The following is a 17,451-nucleotide window of genomic DNA, read 5'->3' as shown; positions in this document are numbered from 1 at the left end:
TGTTCACAATTTCATAATTTCATGTTCACAATTTCATAGCTCTACATTCACAATTTTATAACTCTATGTTAACAATTTTATAACTCTATGTTCAACAATATCAAAACTCTATGTTCAACAACATAACACAATTTTTGAATCTATATAACAAATTGTGAATATAGAGTTCAAAAATTGTGAAAATTAAGTAATGTAATTTTGTATATTGAGATGTAAAATTGTAAATATAAAATATAAAATTGTAAATATAGAGTTCTAAATTTGTGAACATAGAGATCCCGGTCCACCTTGCAAAGTGGACCCGGGTCCATAGCATAATTTGTCACGAACCATGCTATTGGGCCTACATTGAATGAAAGATGAAAACTGAATATGAGCTAAAATAAAAAATGAGCTATGTAAAACAACATATTGTACCAAAATTAATGATCATTATTGTATTGATTATGGTCCACCCAACTGCGTGGATCATACTATTAAATAATGTACATTCAATATGAAAATAATGTACATCGTATTCAGTGATGTACATTATTTGTGTACTAAATATATATTATATTATATAATGTACATTCAGTACACAAATAATATACATTTAATATATTAAAAATGTACTTTTTTTTGAATACTACTGACTCTATTACATTGCAGTATCTGTTCATAACTACAGCACAAGAATCAGTATTGCCTTCACTGAGGCTCGAACCCACCACCTCCCATATAAAAGAAAGGGTTTGATGTCACTGGACCACAAGGTCCTTGGCTCACGAGTTTAATTCTTATTAACCTTTTCATCAACTTCTTACAATAGCTTATAATGTACCTTAGTTTTGATATGAATAAACAACATTTTATTTGTTAAAAACTTTGTTATTGAATGATACTAAATTATTCTCTCATACTATATTGTAATAGAGTCAATAATATTAAAAAAAAAAAAAAAACATCATTTTATTTTTTTTGATCTGATCAAAATCTATTAACAAAAGTTACTTTTTCGATATCTCTCTCTATATTGGTCTGATGTCATTATTAAATCAGACGGAGAAGTATATGTAATACTGTATGCTGTATAGCATATATATTATATATATACAACAAGGAATCTGATTGTGTAGATTCTAAGGCGAGTCGCTTTTTCGTGCTGAATAAAAATGGGGAATGTTAATGGGAGAGAAGAAGATGGCGGTGGTGGCAACAGCCCGTCCAGAGCTGAAGAGAGTGGCGCCGCCGGCGGTGGCGGTGAGGCGCCGGATAGTGCGCAGATGGATGGTGAGTTCATGGGTCAGTCTCCACCTTCCAGCCCTAGGGCTTCTCGTTCCCCTTTGATGTTCCGACCTCAGGTCTGTTAATGTAAAACTATTTTTATACGGGATGTTTATTATATGTATATAATTGCAGCCATTTTTCCTTTGAAATCAGTGTTTAATCAAGTAAATTAGCCTTTTTCTTTGGGAATTAGATGTAAGATTACAAGCTTTTTGATGAATTTGTTTATGGGTAGAAGGTTTTGAAATGGGATTTGTAAAGAATTAGTGTAAATACTACTTCGTATTCTTCAACCGTTTTGTTGTACAATAATTTTGAATTTTTCGCCGGAGTGGTTAGAGCTTGAAAATCACTGTTAGATCTGGGAAAGAAAAATGATACAAGTCTGTAATTTGAAGTTGTTGGATTAGTCGAGTGAAAAACTAGAAATGGTTGGAATTAGAAAAGTGAAATTTATGAATTTATTTTTATTTCGTATTTGTTTCGGTTTTGGAATGAATTGGGTGCCTTAGGGAATTTCTGATGAAATCCAGTGAAATTTTGACTGTGTATGATATAATTGGAAGTCTCTATTGAACTATGCACAATCATTCACCTTTCTTCTATCCTTATATCAAGTACTGTAGTTGATCTTTCTTAGGGGAATTGGCTTGATGTTAATCCTCAACTATGTTTTCCAAAATTTAGCTAGCCAGTTTAGAAGAGGTGAGTATGCTGAAATTTCAAATTTCATTCACCCCTTTGATGTAGTTCATATAATCAAAATTTGAAATTTTAAACTAAGAATCAATTTAATGTTTTCATTTGCATCATACATGAATATAAAATCAGTTCCTTCCTACATAATGCAAAAGATTGATGCTCTGCATTCTGGTTTTGGCAATTGCTTGCTTTAGATGCCAGTGGTTCCTCTACAAAGACCTGATGAGTTGCACATCCCAAACCCTCCATGGATGCAAACTGCATCTGGATATGATGACATGTATGATGAGCAAAGGATTCCTACAGTGATAATCTGGGGCCATGGTGGCAAGGAAGTTTCTGTGGAGGGGTCATGGGATGATTGGAAAACAAGGTATATATGTGTGTGTCAATCTATTTCCTCATTTATTTTCATTTGGATCTGACACTTGATGTTTGCAAGGGACTTAGATCTCTAGAAACTCTTTTATCAGGAAGCCTTTGCAGAGGTCAGGAAAAGATTTCACCATTATGAAAGTGCTCCCTTCAGGAGTTTATCAGTATAGGTTTATAGTTGATGGACAATGGAGGTATTCCCCTGATGTGGCGTGGATCACTGATGAAGCTGGAAATTATTACAATGTCTTGGATTTGCAGGTAAATTTTTAGTTTCCTTGTAAGTTGTCCCGGCCTTTTCGTAATCATCCATTTCTAATGTTAGTTTTTAATTACTATTTTTTTTTTTTTTGAATGGAATGAAACTTGAGATTTATGATAGAATTAATGGTCAATATCCATTTCCAAATCTTTGTAGTTGTTTCAAACCAAGAAAAGGTATTGATTTTGCTCAGTTCAATATTATGCTATTCTGCTGTTAAAATTTGCAGATACCTTCTTCCCATCAATGCATCTGTTAGTCTAGTGTCATGTTTTGTTTTTTGTTTTGTTGTTGTTGGGTTTCTGTTTTTTCATAAACTTAAGGTAATGGTTTTACCAGTTGATATTTCATTTATCCTCAGACTGTTTACTCTACAGCAAAACTGGTACTAAGTTTTCACTTTACGTATAAAACATATAGTATAACTGTGTGGTATTACTGAATGTGTGTTGGTGTATTGGTAGCAGTAATAACTGGTTCTGATTTCTGTTGTGAAGATTATTTTGTGTTGTAGTGGAAGTGATGGTTGGTTTGCATGCGACTATGCGAGATTGAAAGTCAGTGAAGAGCCATTTATTTGTTGATTATATTTCTTTTTTGGACTAACTACATAAATGATATGTTTTCATCCCCCCCCCCCCTCCCCCCCACCCCCTCTTTTGTTTAGAGGGGGTGGGATTGTGTTGGGAGGACAAGCAATGGTGGTACAGCTATAAAGAGGATGCACAAACTGATTGATCCTTTTTGGCACAGCATTTTTCTCCAAACTTTTGTTTGTAGCTGTTATCCTTGATGCCGGAATAAATATGTACTCCATACTATACTAGTTTGCTGATGACAAGTTTGGTCTTCAGTAAGAAAACATGGATAATTCTTGAATTGGATTTTTACTCTTTTTTTTTTTTTTTCTTAAAATAATCTCCTGCCATCGAGGTTTGTTTGATATGAAGGCCGGCCTGCTGATGATGTGTGTGAATGGGTACTGTGTTGTTGTAATTTTTATAAATGCTATGGCGCTTACTGAAGTGTATGCTGGTGCAGGAGTATGTCCCGGAAGACATTCAGAGCATCTCTGGCTTTGAGCCGCCTCTATCCCCCGATTCAAGTTACAGCAACCTCCAACTTGGAGCCGAGGACTATGCCAAGGAGCCGCCTTTAGTACCTCCTCATCTTCAGTTAACCTTGCTTAATGTTCCATCGTCTCATTCAGAAATCCCACCTCCGTTCTCGAGGCCTCAGCACGTTGTGCTTAATCATCTCTACATGCAGAGGGGTAGAAGCACCCCGTCAGTGGTTGCACTCGGTTCCACTCATAGGTTCCTCTCCAAATACGTCACAGTGGTGCTGTACAAGTCCATAGAGAGATGAGAATCCCGAGCCTCAGCTTCAATCTGCGATTGTCGCCGTATCGATCACGTAACTATTAGATGTCACACTACTACTACTGGCTGGCAACAACACTGGGAAAAAAAAAAAAAGAAGCAAAATTTGTTGAAATTCCATTCAGCATTCAAATGCCTGATAGCGAGGTGCATTTGCCCTTTGTGCATTCATGTTGCCCCTATCCCACGCTCTATTTCTCTGTAGATGTGGTATCTTGAATGGTGGCCCTTTTTTTTTTTTTTTTTTTTTTTTTAATATTTCCAAGTCAAAAATGTTGCTTTCAAGCATATTTATTAAGAAAACACTTGGTCCATGTTTGTGTCTTGAACCATTTCCATGGGAATCTGATACTAAGTTCTTACATACTCCGTACTAGATAATGTGTCTTGGTGGAAGAAAATATGTACATAAAGATAATGTCTTGGTGGAAGAAAATATGTACATAAAGATAATGTCTTGGTGGAAGAAAATATGTACATAAAAATAACATTTCTCAGGGCTTTAATCCATACTGCAATTTCTATTCCTTATTTTGCTTGGAAAGAGTATTTTACCCTGAAAATTCAAGCAAAATTCATTTTGCATGGTTTACAATTTAAAAATAAATAAATAAAGTTGAGTCTATTAACTAGTCACAAGGAATATCTATTACCAAGGTTGGGTCGAAATACATAATGAAGGGTCAGAAAAGAAAGAGTAATCACTACTCAAAGAATATATATTATCAAGGGGAGCTTGGAATTGCCATTAGTCAGAATATCTAATACTAAGAGTGGTTCAAAAACGCCTATTACTCCGGGGGTACAAGAAAACCCACCAAGTGGGGTACAAGAAAACCCACAATTAGTATGGGGTATGCATTGGCAATCATTATTTCATAGACCCCGGTCTACACATTTGTATAAATTATAAATAAAAAGTACATTATTTTTATACATAAAATATATTATTTAAAAATATATGATTTTTTCTTTCAAAAAGAAAATATGATTTTTTGTTTTCAAAAAAAAAAAAGATTATTTTTATATATTATTATCAAATAATGTACATTCAGTACACAAATAATATATTTTTAATATATTAAAAATGTATATTGTATTCATCTATGTGGACCAATAATTTGCCATGCACCGGTAAACTTTGTGTAATAATTTGCAAACCAAACTTGCAACAGAATATAAAATCCAACTGGTTATTCCAAAAACGTTGCACATATATTATGGGTTTAACCAGCTTTCACAAATTCTTGCACTAATACAGGGTCTATACCCTAATAACATGTAAGAAATTGTATGAAACAATTTACATGACTGCTCTGCTACTTGCCTACTTGAAAACTGGGCAACCATCAACCACAATCCCAGGAGCTGTTGGGCAAGTTGCGAGAGGACAGTGGTCGAGCTCCGATCCCCACCATTTCAAGTCTTTATGCTCGTTCTGTAACGCGAAAAACAGCAGCACGGCCATGAAAGCAGTACCCGCATCCAGGGCAGCCGAGAGGACGTAATTGTACTTTTGCCACCATCCTTTCCTGTACTTGAACACAAAGTAGTTGAATATGAGTCCAGTCACAATCCAGCTACCTATGTTGGTGGGAGTTGCGGGCGGCATTCCTGCGAATCCGTAAGAGATGACGGGAATGTTGATCAGAGGAATCCATTTCTTTTCGGGGAAGATTTTGCTGAGTACCCAAACAGGCACTGGCAAGACGGCTCCAATTAGGAATAGCCACACCAGGTTCCTATACAACCCTCCCGGTCCAAACAGCCGTTTTGGTCCGATTAGTCCCCAGATGACAGAGGCATCAAAAGTGACTCGGAACTTGGGACACGTCCATGGGCTGTCGGGGTGAAGTGCCTCGATGTCACATATGTTTTCGATGCTACCTAGCATCCACCAGCACACCGCAAGGTTGACTACACCAGATACGAGTGTTCCCACCAGCTGAAACAAAGGGGAATGCCACAGAAATCGAGACTGTAAGAGCCATTCCAGAATACTAATGGTTTTTTAGGACAACTCCAAACTTAAAAGTGTTACTTACCTGAGCTACATACATGCAGCGCGGAGGAATTTTCATATAGTGCCCGAGTTTAAGGTCAGCTAAGAACGAGAGAGTGTGAATAGTGCTGATTCTCCCGTAAATTTTGAAAAGCAAGTTAGCAATAGGTTTTCCCGGAAGGATATACCCAATGATGAACTGTGCAATGATGTCATACCCCGGTTGCTGCAAATTAAAGTAGACACGATAACTAACTTCATCAATTGGCTGCTTTGATGAAACTTCAGCACACAAGTGTCTTTTTTTATTATAATTGAAAATTCAGTACGTCTTTACCTGGTTAGTTGTTGCTTGAATAACACCAATAGGGAGAGAAACAACAAAAGCTAGAGCAAATGCAAAGAGTAATGCCCACCACGGAATCTGAACGGTTTCTTTCCAAACAAAGCACATAACAAGAGAAAGGCAAGTGCTGCCTAGCAGTAAAATCAAGAACCACCATTCGGGAACTTGTTTGTAAGTCTTCATTAATTTCGTGTGGATATCCATTTTGACGTTCTGTGCAGCAGATCTGGTTTGCTTCCAAATATCACTAACAAACAGAAGAAAAGCATTTTTCAATCAACTGTATCATATCATTAATATTGTAATACTAGTTTATATAAATTCATCAATAAAACTCGTTAGTTAAGAACCCAACCTGCCATTGAACAGTGCCACATGTGTCAAAGTTGCTGTAAACCTTGCAAATCCTGATCCAATAGATAGGGCGAAAAGAGGGCTAAGGTAGAGCTTGCTGTAACTCTCATAAGCAGCAACGTTCAAATCAAATTGAGGGGTCAAGACTTTAGTAGTATCATATTTGTGCCCGGTAGATGTGAAGAGTTGATTTGAGAAAATAGGAAACTTTCGGGCATCAAAAGTGTTGTATTTCCAGTAGCACAGAGGGACGATTATGTATATGAACATAACAAAACCAACAGCAACATTCAGAATCGAGGACCAAGGTGACACCAAAGGGCTTCCATGGTAAGCTGAAATCCCAGCCCAATCGAGTGTGAACCCACCCACACCTAGTCCATGGTAAGCAGAGCCAATTTGCTGAGCTGTAATACTACGAGGCCACACCCAGCAGACCCACGAGAAGAAGGTCAAAATTGGAAACAAGTAACCCGGAAATGTATAGTAAAGGAAACTTGCTCCCATAACTATAAGGAAAAACCGCATCCTTGTCATGCCTCTTGATTTAACCTCTGTTTCATGGAGTGCTCTGATGAAGACAAAATCACAAAAGATTAGAAAATAAATATCATAAGGCCTGCCTGCAGTTTTCTAAACTCATAGGTAAAATTCGGTCGCATTGCTATTAAAAAACATGGGACTTCTTTTTAAGAAAAGTATGTTATTTTTATATTTAATCTTTCTGTAAAATTACTGCTGTGGAATTCTCCATTACAGCCATCAAAGAACTTTATTCATTCACTTTCCACCATGCCACCCTCTTTTCACGACCACAGAATTCTTGTGGTGTACTGGGAGAATAAAGCATCCACTTGGCAACAGAATGAAGAAATCAAGTTCCATATCCCCCAACTTGTATGTACATATATAACTCGGCGGCCAATGCACTAGCTGCATACATATCCCCCATACAATTGGAAAAGAATTCGATGCTTGATGTCCAAAAAGTAGTCCCACCCCCAATCAATGAATCAAAAAAGTAGAAACTCATGGATTTGAGTAAATTCAACGCCTATTGAGCAGAGATCTTACACGGCTCTATGCTGAACCCCAATCCATTAAATCAAATACTAAGACCAGTTTAATCTGAAAACATTGAACCCAGACATCAAGTAGGGAGAAAATTCAGACCTGAATAAAGAAACTTGAGCAAGGTTTGAAGGCCACCACATATCTACTGGATCAACAAGATACCTCCTCAACACTCCAGCCCATCCATACCCAATAAGCTGCATATATAAACACCAATCATAGAATATCAACAACATCAAAAAGTGAGAATTTACAACAACTTCAGCAACTATATATTGTAGTTTCCACAGAACAATTCATTATGTACAGTTGCCAAATTTGACACTATTTATATAGGGATTGAGATTAACACTGCACTGGAAAACACTAGTATAAAATAAAATCATAAGATATTTGAATAAAATATGAAGAATATATACAGAAATTGGAATTAAAAGAAAAAACAAACCTGAGTGGTTAAGACAATAATAATGCCACAAAGGAAGCTCACAGCCTGCTTATAATAAGCTTTCATGATAGTAATGGCTCCAATGGAGTAAGCATCACCTCCACCAGGGGAAACGCCGCAATTAGCCATGACAGTGATGATTACGTGCTCCTTGATGTTGAAAGGGCCCGGATTGAGCGTGAAGCTCCACCGCCCAAAGAGCGTGAACTTCCTCTCCGGGAGCGTCGCCGCCATGAATTTCCCGATGGGGAGCACCGAAATCTGCATGAGGATGGCGGAGATGGAGAGCGGCTGAGTCCTGTATATGAAAAAGGTGTTGAGAAAGATCAAGATTATGCATGAGATTATGCCCAGAAACCACGCCCGGAAAGTCAGGACGGGGAGTGTGGGGTCGTCCGTCTCCGGGACCACCAGAGCAACCTCCTCCACCGGACATCTCTCCCCGTCGTTCTGCTTCTCGCCGGCGCCGGACATTTGGCTGCCTGCTCGGTCTTCAACAACTGTGTACTCACTGTCTGTGATATTATCTTGTTGTTATTAGCGAACAAGTGTGTGTACTTATATATAGGGATAGAGATACATACACCACTATGGACTATATTGCTTGTGGGGCATAGTATAAAAACTATCCAATAGTAGTTTTAACTTTAAAAATTATTTATTTAGATTATAAACTAATAAATCGTTATTAGAAAAATTATTAAATTAGAGAAAATTAAAATTTTAATAGTCGAAAAACTGTTTTGCAAATTATTTCAATAGTCAAAGGAAATTAACACATTTAGAAATTTTGATATGCCGTATAGTTTTCCTTTTCTATTTTTTTTGAAAATTGTTTTCCGTTTTTATTTTTGAATGGTAGAGAAAGAATCAATATTGGGGAATATTAACACATTTAGAAATTTTGTTATGATAGTTTTCCTTTTTTATTTTTGAATGGTAGAAAAAGAATCGATCTTAGGGAAATTTAACCTAGAGTGTAGTTGGGTGAAAGGGCATACATCCTTAATTAAAGATAGGTTAGGTGGGATCAACGAGGGGATTAGTCACTGTGCCTTGTGAAATTTATTTTTCATTTCAAGATTTTCATTTGTGTGAAAATGTATTATTTTGTATAAACTTTAATTCATTCACAGCTTAATACTGAAACTTGATCGATCATGTTAATAAAACTTGTAAATGAACTAAAGTTTAGATGAAACTAACATTTTCTTCATCCAAATAAAAATCTTAGAAATGAAAACAAAAAGTGTAAAATAGACGTATAGTTACTGTTTTATCGTGATATGATTCTTTTTTTACCGTTTAATTTTTTTTTTTAGAAATAATTTTAATGCACAAAATGGTCATTAAATTATTGAAATTCTGATTTTGCTATGTAATTTAACACTTATTAAATGATTTTTTAACAAAGGATCACACACACACAACACACGCACACACTCACACACACACACGCACGCACGCGCACACACACACTCACACACACGCACCCCGCGCGCGCGCACACACACACACACACACATATATATATATATATATATATATATATATATATATATATATATACTAATATCTACCATACTAATAAGAGCCAAAGAGAGTTAGGCCTAAAATGGGTAGAAAAAATGGCAGTCAAATTATTTAATCAAATGGATGGTTCAGATGAATTATTTAATCAAATAGATGGTTAAGATAATCCAGATTAATATTATTAATAGAGATTACCTAATTTAACCTTACTTTTATGATTATCCGTTAAGTTTTCCGTTAAATATTCTCTTCCGTTAATATTCCGTTAACTTTTAACTTACCCATTAATTTCTATAAGAAAGGTCTTAGGTTCGAACCTCATCTCAATCAAATTTGACATAATTAAGTTTCTCACTCTATTTTACTCTTATTAAATTAAATAAATTAGTAGTTACAACAAAAAATGATACATATGTATTTCTTTAATTTAGAATTATGTGTCTACAATACCTTTATTTGAAAAATTATTCATTATCAAAAAATTAAATTAAATAAGAGAAATAATTTCATTAGTTATATTGTCTTTATTTTCTCTCATGCAAAAATTCTTTACATTCAAATTTATCAATTGATATTCATTACATTGCCCATTATCTTATTTTTACAATATCTTGTAATTAAATATCAAAGTTATAGTACAAAATAATGTTATATATTTATTTACCAAGTATTTTATTAATACTATGAAAAAAAATTTTAAAATAATTTGAAGCTAATTATATTAACTACTTGGGGATTGGTTGACAAAGAGAGTACTCAAATAATAACCCAACAAATTGAAGCGGAATCACCTATTTTACTCTTATTAAATTAAATAAATTAGTAGTTACACCAAAAAATGATACATATGTATTTCTTTAATACCTGAAAAAAAATAAAAAAGAATAGTTTAAAACCAATCATATTAACTACTTGGGGGATTTGTTGACAATGGAAATACTCAAATAACCCATTACCCAGCAAATTGAAGCGAGAAACTACCTTTTAGTATCTTTGGAATACATAATATTTTAAATTTTCAAATTTTTATTAATTAATTTAATTTTTTTCTTAAACTAGGGATTTCTTTATCCACAATAACTCATTCAACAATAATGGTTGAACCAAATGAACCCCAAGCAGAACACATAAAGGAAAGTCCATAGCTCCTATATCATAATCTCATTGCATGACGTTGTCATCTATGCTACCAACAATATCCGAATTGCAAATAACACACTACCAACAAAAAAGAATAGAACAATTCAAATAGTAAAGATGAAGACAATGACAATGTTACTCAAAAGAGAATTAAGAACACTTAGAAAAATTCAAATTAAAAGTAGTATTTACTTAGACTATCATTTTTAGACCAAATATTTAGACCATCGATTTTACAAGGTTGCAAACATTTATTTTAGTAATAATTGTAATGAATTTTCTATATTATCTTGGATTCATATACTTTGAATTAGATATTTAAATAAAAAAATTTGACATTCAATTACCATGTATAAACTTCTCCTATATAATCTTGCATTGATATACTTTCAAATATTTATTTAAATATAAACATTGGACATTAACTCATTCGCGCAATGCGCGTATAAAACTAGTATATACTAATAAGAGCCAAAAAAAGTTAAACCTATAATGGGGAGAAAAAATGACCGTCAAATTATTAACCCAAATGGATAGTTCAGATTGTTTAGATTTATATTTTTTCATTGAGATTTCCTAATTTATCCTTAATTATATGATTATCCGTTAAGTTTTCTGTTAAATATTCTCTTCTCCGTTAATATTTCGTTGAACTTTTAACTTACTCATTAATTTCTATAAGAAAGGTCTTAGGTTCGAACCTCATCCCAATCAAATTTGGCATAATCAAGTTTCTCACTCTATTTTACTCTTATTAAATTAAATAAATTAGTAGCTACAACAAAAAATGATACATATATATTTCTTTAATTTAGAATTATGTGTCTACAATTCCTTTATTTGAAAAAATTAATTCATTATCAAAAAATTAAATTCAATAAGAGAAATAATTTCATTAGTTATATATTGTCTTTATTTTCTCCAATGCAAAGATTCTTTACATTCAAATTTATCAATTGATATTCATTACATTGTCTATTATCTACTTTTTACAATATCTTGTAATTAAATATCAAGGTTATAATACAAAATAATGTTATATATTTATTTACCAAGTATTTTATTAATACCATGAAAAAAATTAAAAAAATAATTTGAAGCTAATTATATTAACTGCTTGGGGTCTGGTGGATTGGTTGACAAAGAGAGTACTCAAATAACCCAACAAATTGAAGCGGGATCACTCTATTTTACTCTTATTGAATTAAATAAATTAATAGTTACAACAAAAAATGATACATATGCATTTCTTTAATTTAGAATTATGTGTCTACAATGCCTTTATTTTAAAAAAAATATTCATTATCAATAAATTAAATAAGAAAAATAATTTCATTAGTTATATTGTCTTTATTTTCTCTAATGCAAAGATTCTTTGCATTCAAATTCATCAATCGATATTCATTACATTGTCCATTATGTTCTTTTTACACTATCTTGTAATTAAATATCAAAGTTATAATACAAAATAATGTTATATATTTATTTATCAAGTATTTTATTAATATCATGAAAAAAAATAAAAAGAATAGTTTGAAGTCAATCATATTAACTACTTGGGGATTTGTTGACAATGAAAGTACTCAAATAACCCATTACCCAACAAATTGAAGCGAGAAACTACCTTTTAATATCTTTGGGCTACATCATATTTAAAATTTTTAAATTTTTACTAATTTATCTAAGAGTGAATTCCATTTTTGGTCCTACTGTTATTGGGGCATTTCCAATTTTAGTCCACTTTATTAATTTTTTGTCACATTGTGACCACTGTTATTTAAAGTATTCCACTTTTAGTCCACCGTTAGATTTTCTATCAAGTGGCCGTGTACTTCAGGGACTTTTTGGTCTTTCTACGATTGTCTCTTTGCCTTTACCGTTTCTCCAGCTACCACCTGCTCCGCCTTAACTGTTCTCGATCGATCTTCAATCTTTCCAGACGCCAAAGCCTCATCTCCAATCAATCGATCTCCAATCTTTCTCGTTGCAATTCTGCAATCCAACGACGGCGGAGGGAGGCTAGTCACCCGCGATTCTGTCCCCAAATCCCCTATGCCAGCCACGAATGATGATGAACCTCCGACGACCTTGACTAGGGTTTCTTAAGGGGGGTGATTGAAATTGGTTTGGGATAGTGGAAACCGTAGCCGAAACCTTGGCGAGATCATCGCCAACACCCTTTTCATTATTCGACGTCTCCCGTGGCTGGAGAGACTCCGGTAGCGCACTACCCGCCAGGATCGCCATTATCTCTCTCTCTCTCTCTCTGCAACGCATTTCTCTGTCCAACATTTCCCTAATATATAACAATATCACTCTGTAATCTGCACAACTAACCAAGTTTTGATCTCTAAAGTTTCAACAACGGAGGTTGTTGTAATCGAATTGGGAGAGGCGGATCTCTAAAGTTTCAACAACGGAGGTTGTTGTAATCGAATTGGGAGAGGCGGAGGTAGAGATAAATTGGGAGAGAGGATTGAGGAACGATAAATGCTATGCACAAACAGGGAGTCATTGGCGGACGGGGCTTGAAAAGTGCCAAATCAATTATGCCCTGGAGTAGGAAAGTTTGGGATAATTAGGTGTCATTAGCACCTAAAAAGCATTGTTTTAGTCAACCAAAAATCTAGACAGGAAAAGAAAAGAAGCCAACCTGAAGACGATTGAGTACATAGGTATATTTCCCTCAATATGGTCTCAATGTGGCAAAAATAACTAAAGCGGACTAAAATTGAAAAAATGACCAATAACAATAGGACCAAAAATGAATTCACTCTTTTCTAATCTTATTCCTTAAACTAGGGATTTCTTTATCCACAATAACCCATTCAACAATAATGGTTGAACCAAATGAACCCCGAGCAGAACACCTAAAGAAAAGTCCATAGCTTCCTATATCATAATCTCATTACATGACGTTGTCATCTATATTACCAATAGTAACCCAATTGCAAAAAAAGAAAAGAAGCCAACCTGCTTTCCGAAGCTTACAAACAGATCCAGTTTCCAAATGCAACCTTTCCCACAATGCGGGATGGACGTCATCAAGAACTTGGTGCAATCAAACTCCTCAGTTTTTTATGTAGAGCCAGGTTTCCTGTTGGGAGGTGATTCCTCGATGTTGCCCCCCATTGCATTAATCTCTCTCATTTAAGCTTCATACAAAAATCTTTCCCTTGTAGCGACACCATATATGAGATCCTCATCTGATCTGCTCCATCGTCTCGGATGCGAAGAAAGGGTAAAGAGACGAGACTAGCGTAAAAAGATGACATTACCCCTGCCACAAACGGCCATTACACAGAAAACTTAATGATGGAGCAAATGTGGAACACGTTTAATAAATATGGTCTCAATGTGGCAAAAAAACTAAAGCGGACTAAAATTGAAAAAATGACCAATAACAATAGGACCAAAAATTAATTCACTCTTTATCTAATCTTATTCCTTAAACTAGGGATTTCTTTATCCACAATAACCCACTCAACAATAATGGTTGAACCAAATGAACCCCGAGCAGAACACCTAAAGGAAAGTCCATAGCTTCCTATATCATAATCTCATTACATGACGTTGTCATCTATATTACCAATAGTAACCCAATTGCAAATAACACACTACCAACAAAAAGGAAGAGGACAAATAGTAAAGATGAAGACAATGATAATGTTACTCAAAAGAGAATTAAGAATACTTAGAAAAGTTCAAACCAAAAGTATTATTTATTTAGACTATCATTTTTAGACCAAGTATTTAGACTATCGATTTTACAAAGTTGTAAACATTTATTTTAGTGACAATTATAATGAATTTCCTATATTATCTTGGATTCATATACTTTGAGTTACATAATTAAATAAACAAATTCGACATTCAATTACCTATGTATAAACTTCTCCTATATAATCAGGGTTGCCCTGGTCGCCAGGGCGACCGCACATGGCCCCCAATTTTTGGGGGCCCAACTTTTTAAAAAAAATATTTTATATATAATTTAATAGTTTTATACATGATAAATATTTTTTTAGAATCCATATATTGGTCTTAATGGTAAGTGAAAATAAAATTTTAGAAGTAATTGACATTGAAATTTAGGTGAATAAATTTATATTTAAATATGCACGAAAATGTCACTTTTAAATTAAATTTTGATTTGTATTTTTTTTTCTTTGTTGACTTTTTATGCATTATATTTAGACAAAATTTTTTATTACTTCTTTACTTTTGTCATAGAATATACTCCGTAATAACTTAAAATCTATATGGATTTGGACTCAATTACCTTAGTTATAGAGATTTTATAAATCTTCTAGACTTTTATCTTTATATTTCATAGGTATTTTTGGATTATGTTTCGTACCTTTATAAATAGATATCTCTTTGTATCATTATAGCAATTAGTGAAATCTAAATATTAAAAAAGAATCTCTCCCCCTCTATGTTCTTCTCTCTCTATTATTATCTTTGTATTTATTGTTTTACTCTATTGTATTTAGATTGCATCTTAAAATAAAAATAATGAAGGTCGAAATTGAACTATTAGACAGGGCCCCTATTTTTAATGGAACGGCCCTGTATATAATCTTGCAATAATATACTTTCAAATATTTATTTAAATATAAACATTGGACATTAACTCATTCGCGCAATGCGCGTGTAAAACTAGTATATATATAAAATAACAGAAGTGTCTCTGTGTCTGGCCAAGTTTTTTCGTCCAAACTTAGGTTATTTTAGTAATATTAAATATTTGGACAAAAATGTCATTTAGAATTAGTATTTAAAAACTTGAAATAATTAATTAAAATTTCCTTTTAAAAAATCTTTCAAATTATGTTTATAACATTTTCCTAATATATCTTAGCTAAAAGGCTTCCTCCATTTTTTATAATACTGATATATATATGTTAATTCGGTAATCTAATAGGTAATTATCATATACAATTTACCATCTAAATAACCCGTGGTAATTACCCATCGTAGTTAACATCTAAATTTATTAGGGTAATTAAACATAGAGGTTACGCGATTTTATATATTTTGTACTTCAAATAATATCCAATTACCCATGCAATTCTTTTGATTACTTTTGAATAAAATCTTAAAAACTATGGCAATTAAGGTTGATACTTTCCGTAATATAAATTTTATCTAATCATTTAAGAAAATTGATAATACACATATTATGTTCATAATTAAAGGAGATTTAAAAAATTATGATAATTATTCAAATTCACGTATTATTATATGTTAATTCACAGATTATTACGTCCATACAATTATGCAAATTATTACAATTCATAGATTATTACACATAAAATTATGCTAATTGTTACTTTTGAATAAAATATAATCTTAATAATTATGATAATTGAGAAATTAATTCTCACACATTATACTTTTATTAAACTATTTTTTATACTTGTCGTAATATAGATTTTATCTGATCAATTAAGGAAATTAATGGTAAATATATTACAAATATAATTAAATGAAATTAAATATGTGTACGGACATAATTAAATTAAATTAAACATACATATATTAAGCTCATAATTAAACGAAATTAAACATACACATATTATTTTATTAAGAATAATTTATACTCCTTAATTACTATAATTATTCAGATTACATGGACGCCATAATTAACATAATATTAATTAAGAATAATATATATTCCTTAATTACCATATAGTAATCATAATAAAATGACCTCATTTTTATTAGAATTAATGATAAATTTTCCTACCCATATAGGAAATTAAACATACACATATTACGGTGAGTAAATTAAAGGAAAATAAACATACACATATTGCGTTCATATTACCAACATGTATTTAACACTTTAATTTTACTATGGTAATTAAACATAGAGATTCCCTTCATTTGATTATAGTATATATTTTTGTTACTTAAAGAAATATCAATTAACCGTGTTCTTCTTTTTTATTTTTTGTAGACTTCCTAATATTATTTTTAATTAATCAATTTCAACACTAATATAAAAATCTTATAATTTCAAATATTATTTTTTTTATAATTTTATTATTTAAATATATAATAAAAAAATTATTCGTGCATCGCACTGGTAATTTACTAGTTGACTATAAAATCAATAGTTTGACGATCTAAATGGGTAACAAGAATAAAATTAAATAAATATAAATATTCAATGGAACAAATCGGAAATTAACCCCTTCTTCAAAATTACTGTCTTTTAATGCAAGTGTATTGTTTGTTTTCTTTTTCTTTTTCTATTTTTTTTTTTAGTTTTTCATTTCTGAAAAAAAAAAATTCTACAGTTACCAAACAAATATATTTTTTTACATGTTTTTTTTTTGAAATATTCATGATTCTTAATATTGTGCCCGTTTGTCCGTTAGCTCTTAACCGGTGAGTTTACATGATAGATAATACTAGAATATAATTAACAGGGAAAATAAGTTGCAAAGAACAATAGACAGAATGAATCATTTACAGATGCATGAACAGATTATGTTCTTAGTGACTTTTGACCATTGTCTTTCTCTATGAACAAAAAAAAAAAAAAAAAAAAAA

At 32.6% G+C, this 17,451-nt stretch overlaps 2 protein-coding genes across 2 annotated transcripts; one reads left to right on the top strand and one right to left on the bottom strand.

The window, feature by feature from the left end:
• Positions 1 to 1,077: 1,077 nt before the first annotated feature.
• Positions 1,078 to 4,354, top strand: LOC116006125 (SNF1-related protein kinase regulatory subunit beta-2). The gene is made up of 4 exons (XM_031246400.1): positions 1,078 to 1,343; positions 2,166 to 2,344; positions 2,445 to 2,607; positions 3,650 to 4,354. Exons 1-4 carry the CDS (start codon positions 1,155 to 1,157, stop codon positions 3,974 to 3,976), a joined length of 858 nt encoding a protein of 285 aa, XP_031102260.1. The 5' UTR covers positions 1,078 to 1,154; the 3' UTR covers positions 3,977 to 4,354.
• Positions 4,355 to 5,110: 756 nt separating this feature from the next.
• LOC116006606 (oligopeptide transporter 3) lies at positions 5,111 to 8,752 on the bottom strand. Its single transcript, XM_031247046.1, has 6 exons — positions 8,215 to 8,752; positions 7,866 to 7,963; positions 6,694 to 7,263; positions 6,330 to 6,585; positions 6,036 to 6,218; positions 5,111 to 5,935 (listed from the first exon to the last, which is right to left on the bottom strand). The coding sequence occupies exons 1-6, from the start codon at positions 8,686 to 8,688 to the stop codon at positions 5,318 to 5,320; spliced, it is 2,199 nt and encodes a 732-aa protein (XP_031102906.1). The 5' UTR covers positions 8,689 to 8,752; the 3' UTR covers positions 5,111 to 5,317.
• Positions 8,753 to 17,451: the final 8,699 nt, after the last annotated feature.

The sequence above is a fragment of the Ipomoea triloba genome, chromosome 15 (genome assembly GCF_003576645.1).
Source record: "Ipomoea triloba cultivar NCNSP0323 chromosome 15, ASM357664v1".
NCBI classification, from domain to species: domain Eukaryota; kingdom Viridiplantae; phylum Streptophyta; class Magnoliopsida; order Solanales; family Convolvulaceae; genus Ipomoea; species Ipomoea triloba.
This window is presented reverse-complemented; position numbering and strand designations above follow the sequence as displayed.

What these genes read in the sequence shown, in the direction of transcription:
- LOC116006125 (XM_031246400.1), top strand. Translation starts at nt 1,155, where the DNA reads ATGGGGAATGTTAATGGGAGAGAAGAAGATGGCGGTGGTGGCAACAGC. An exon ending in TGGGATGATTGGAAAACAAG is followed by an intron (nt 2,345 to 2,444) that starts GTATATATGTGT and finishes CTCTTTTATCAG; the next exon opens with GAAGCCTTTGCAGAGGTCAG. An exon ending in ACAATGTCTTGGATTTGCAG is followed by an intron (nt 2,608 to 3,649) that starts GTAAATTTTTAG and finishes ATGCTGGTGCAG; the next exon opens with GAGTATGTCCCGGAAGACAT.
- LOC116006606 (XM_031247046.1), bottom strand. Translation starts at nt 8,688, where the DNA reads ATGTCCGGCGCCGGCGAGAAGCAGAACGACGGGGAGAGATGTCCGGTG. An exon ending in GTGGCACTGTTCAATGGCAG is followed by an intron (nt 6,586 to 6,693) that starts GTTGGGTTCTTA and finishes TCTGTTTGTTAG; the next exon opens with TGATATTTGGAAGCAAACCA. An exon ending in GCTGCATGTATGTAGCTCAG is followed by an intron (nt 5,936 to 6,035) that starts GTAAGTAACACT and finishes CCTTTGTTTCAG; the next exon opens with CTGGTGGGAACACTCGTATC.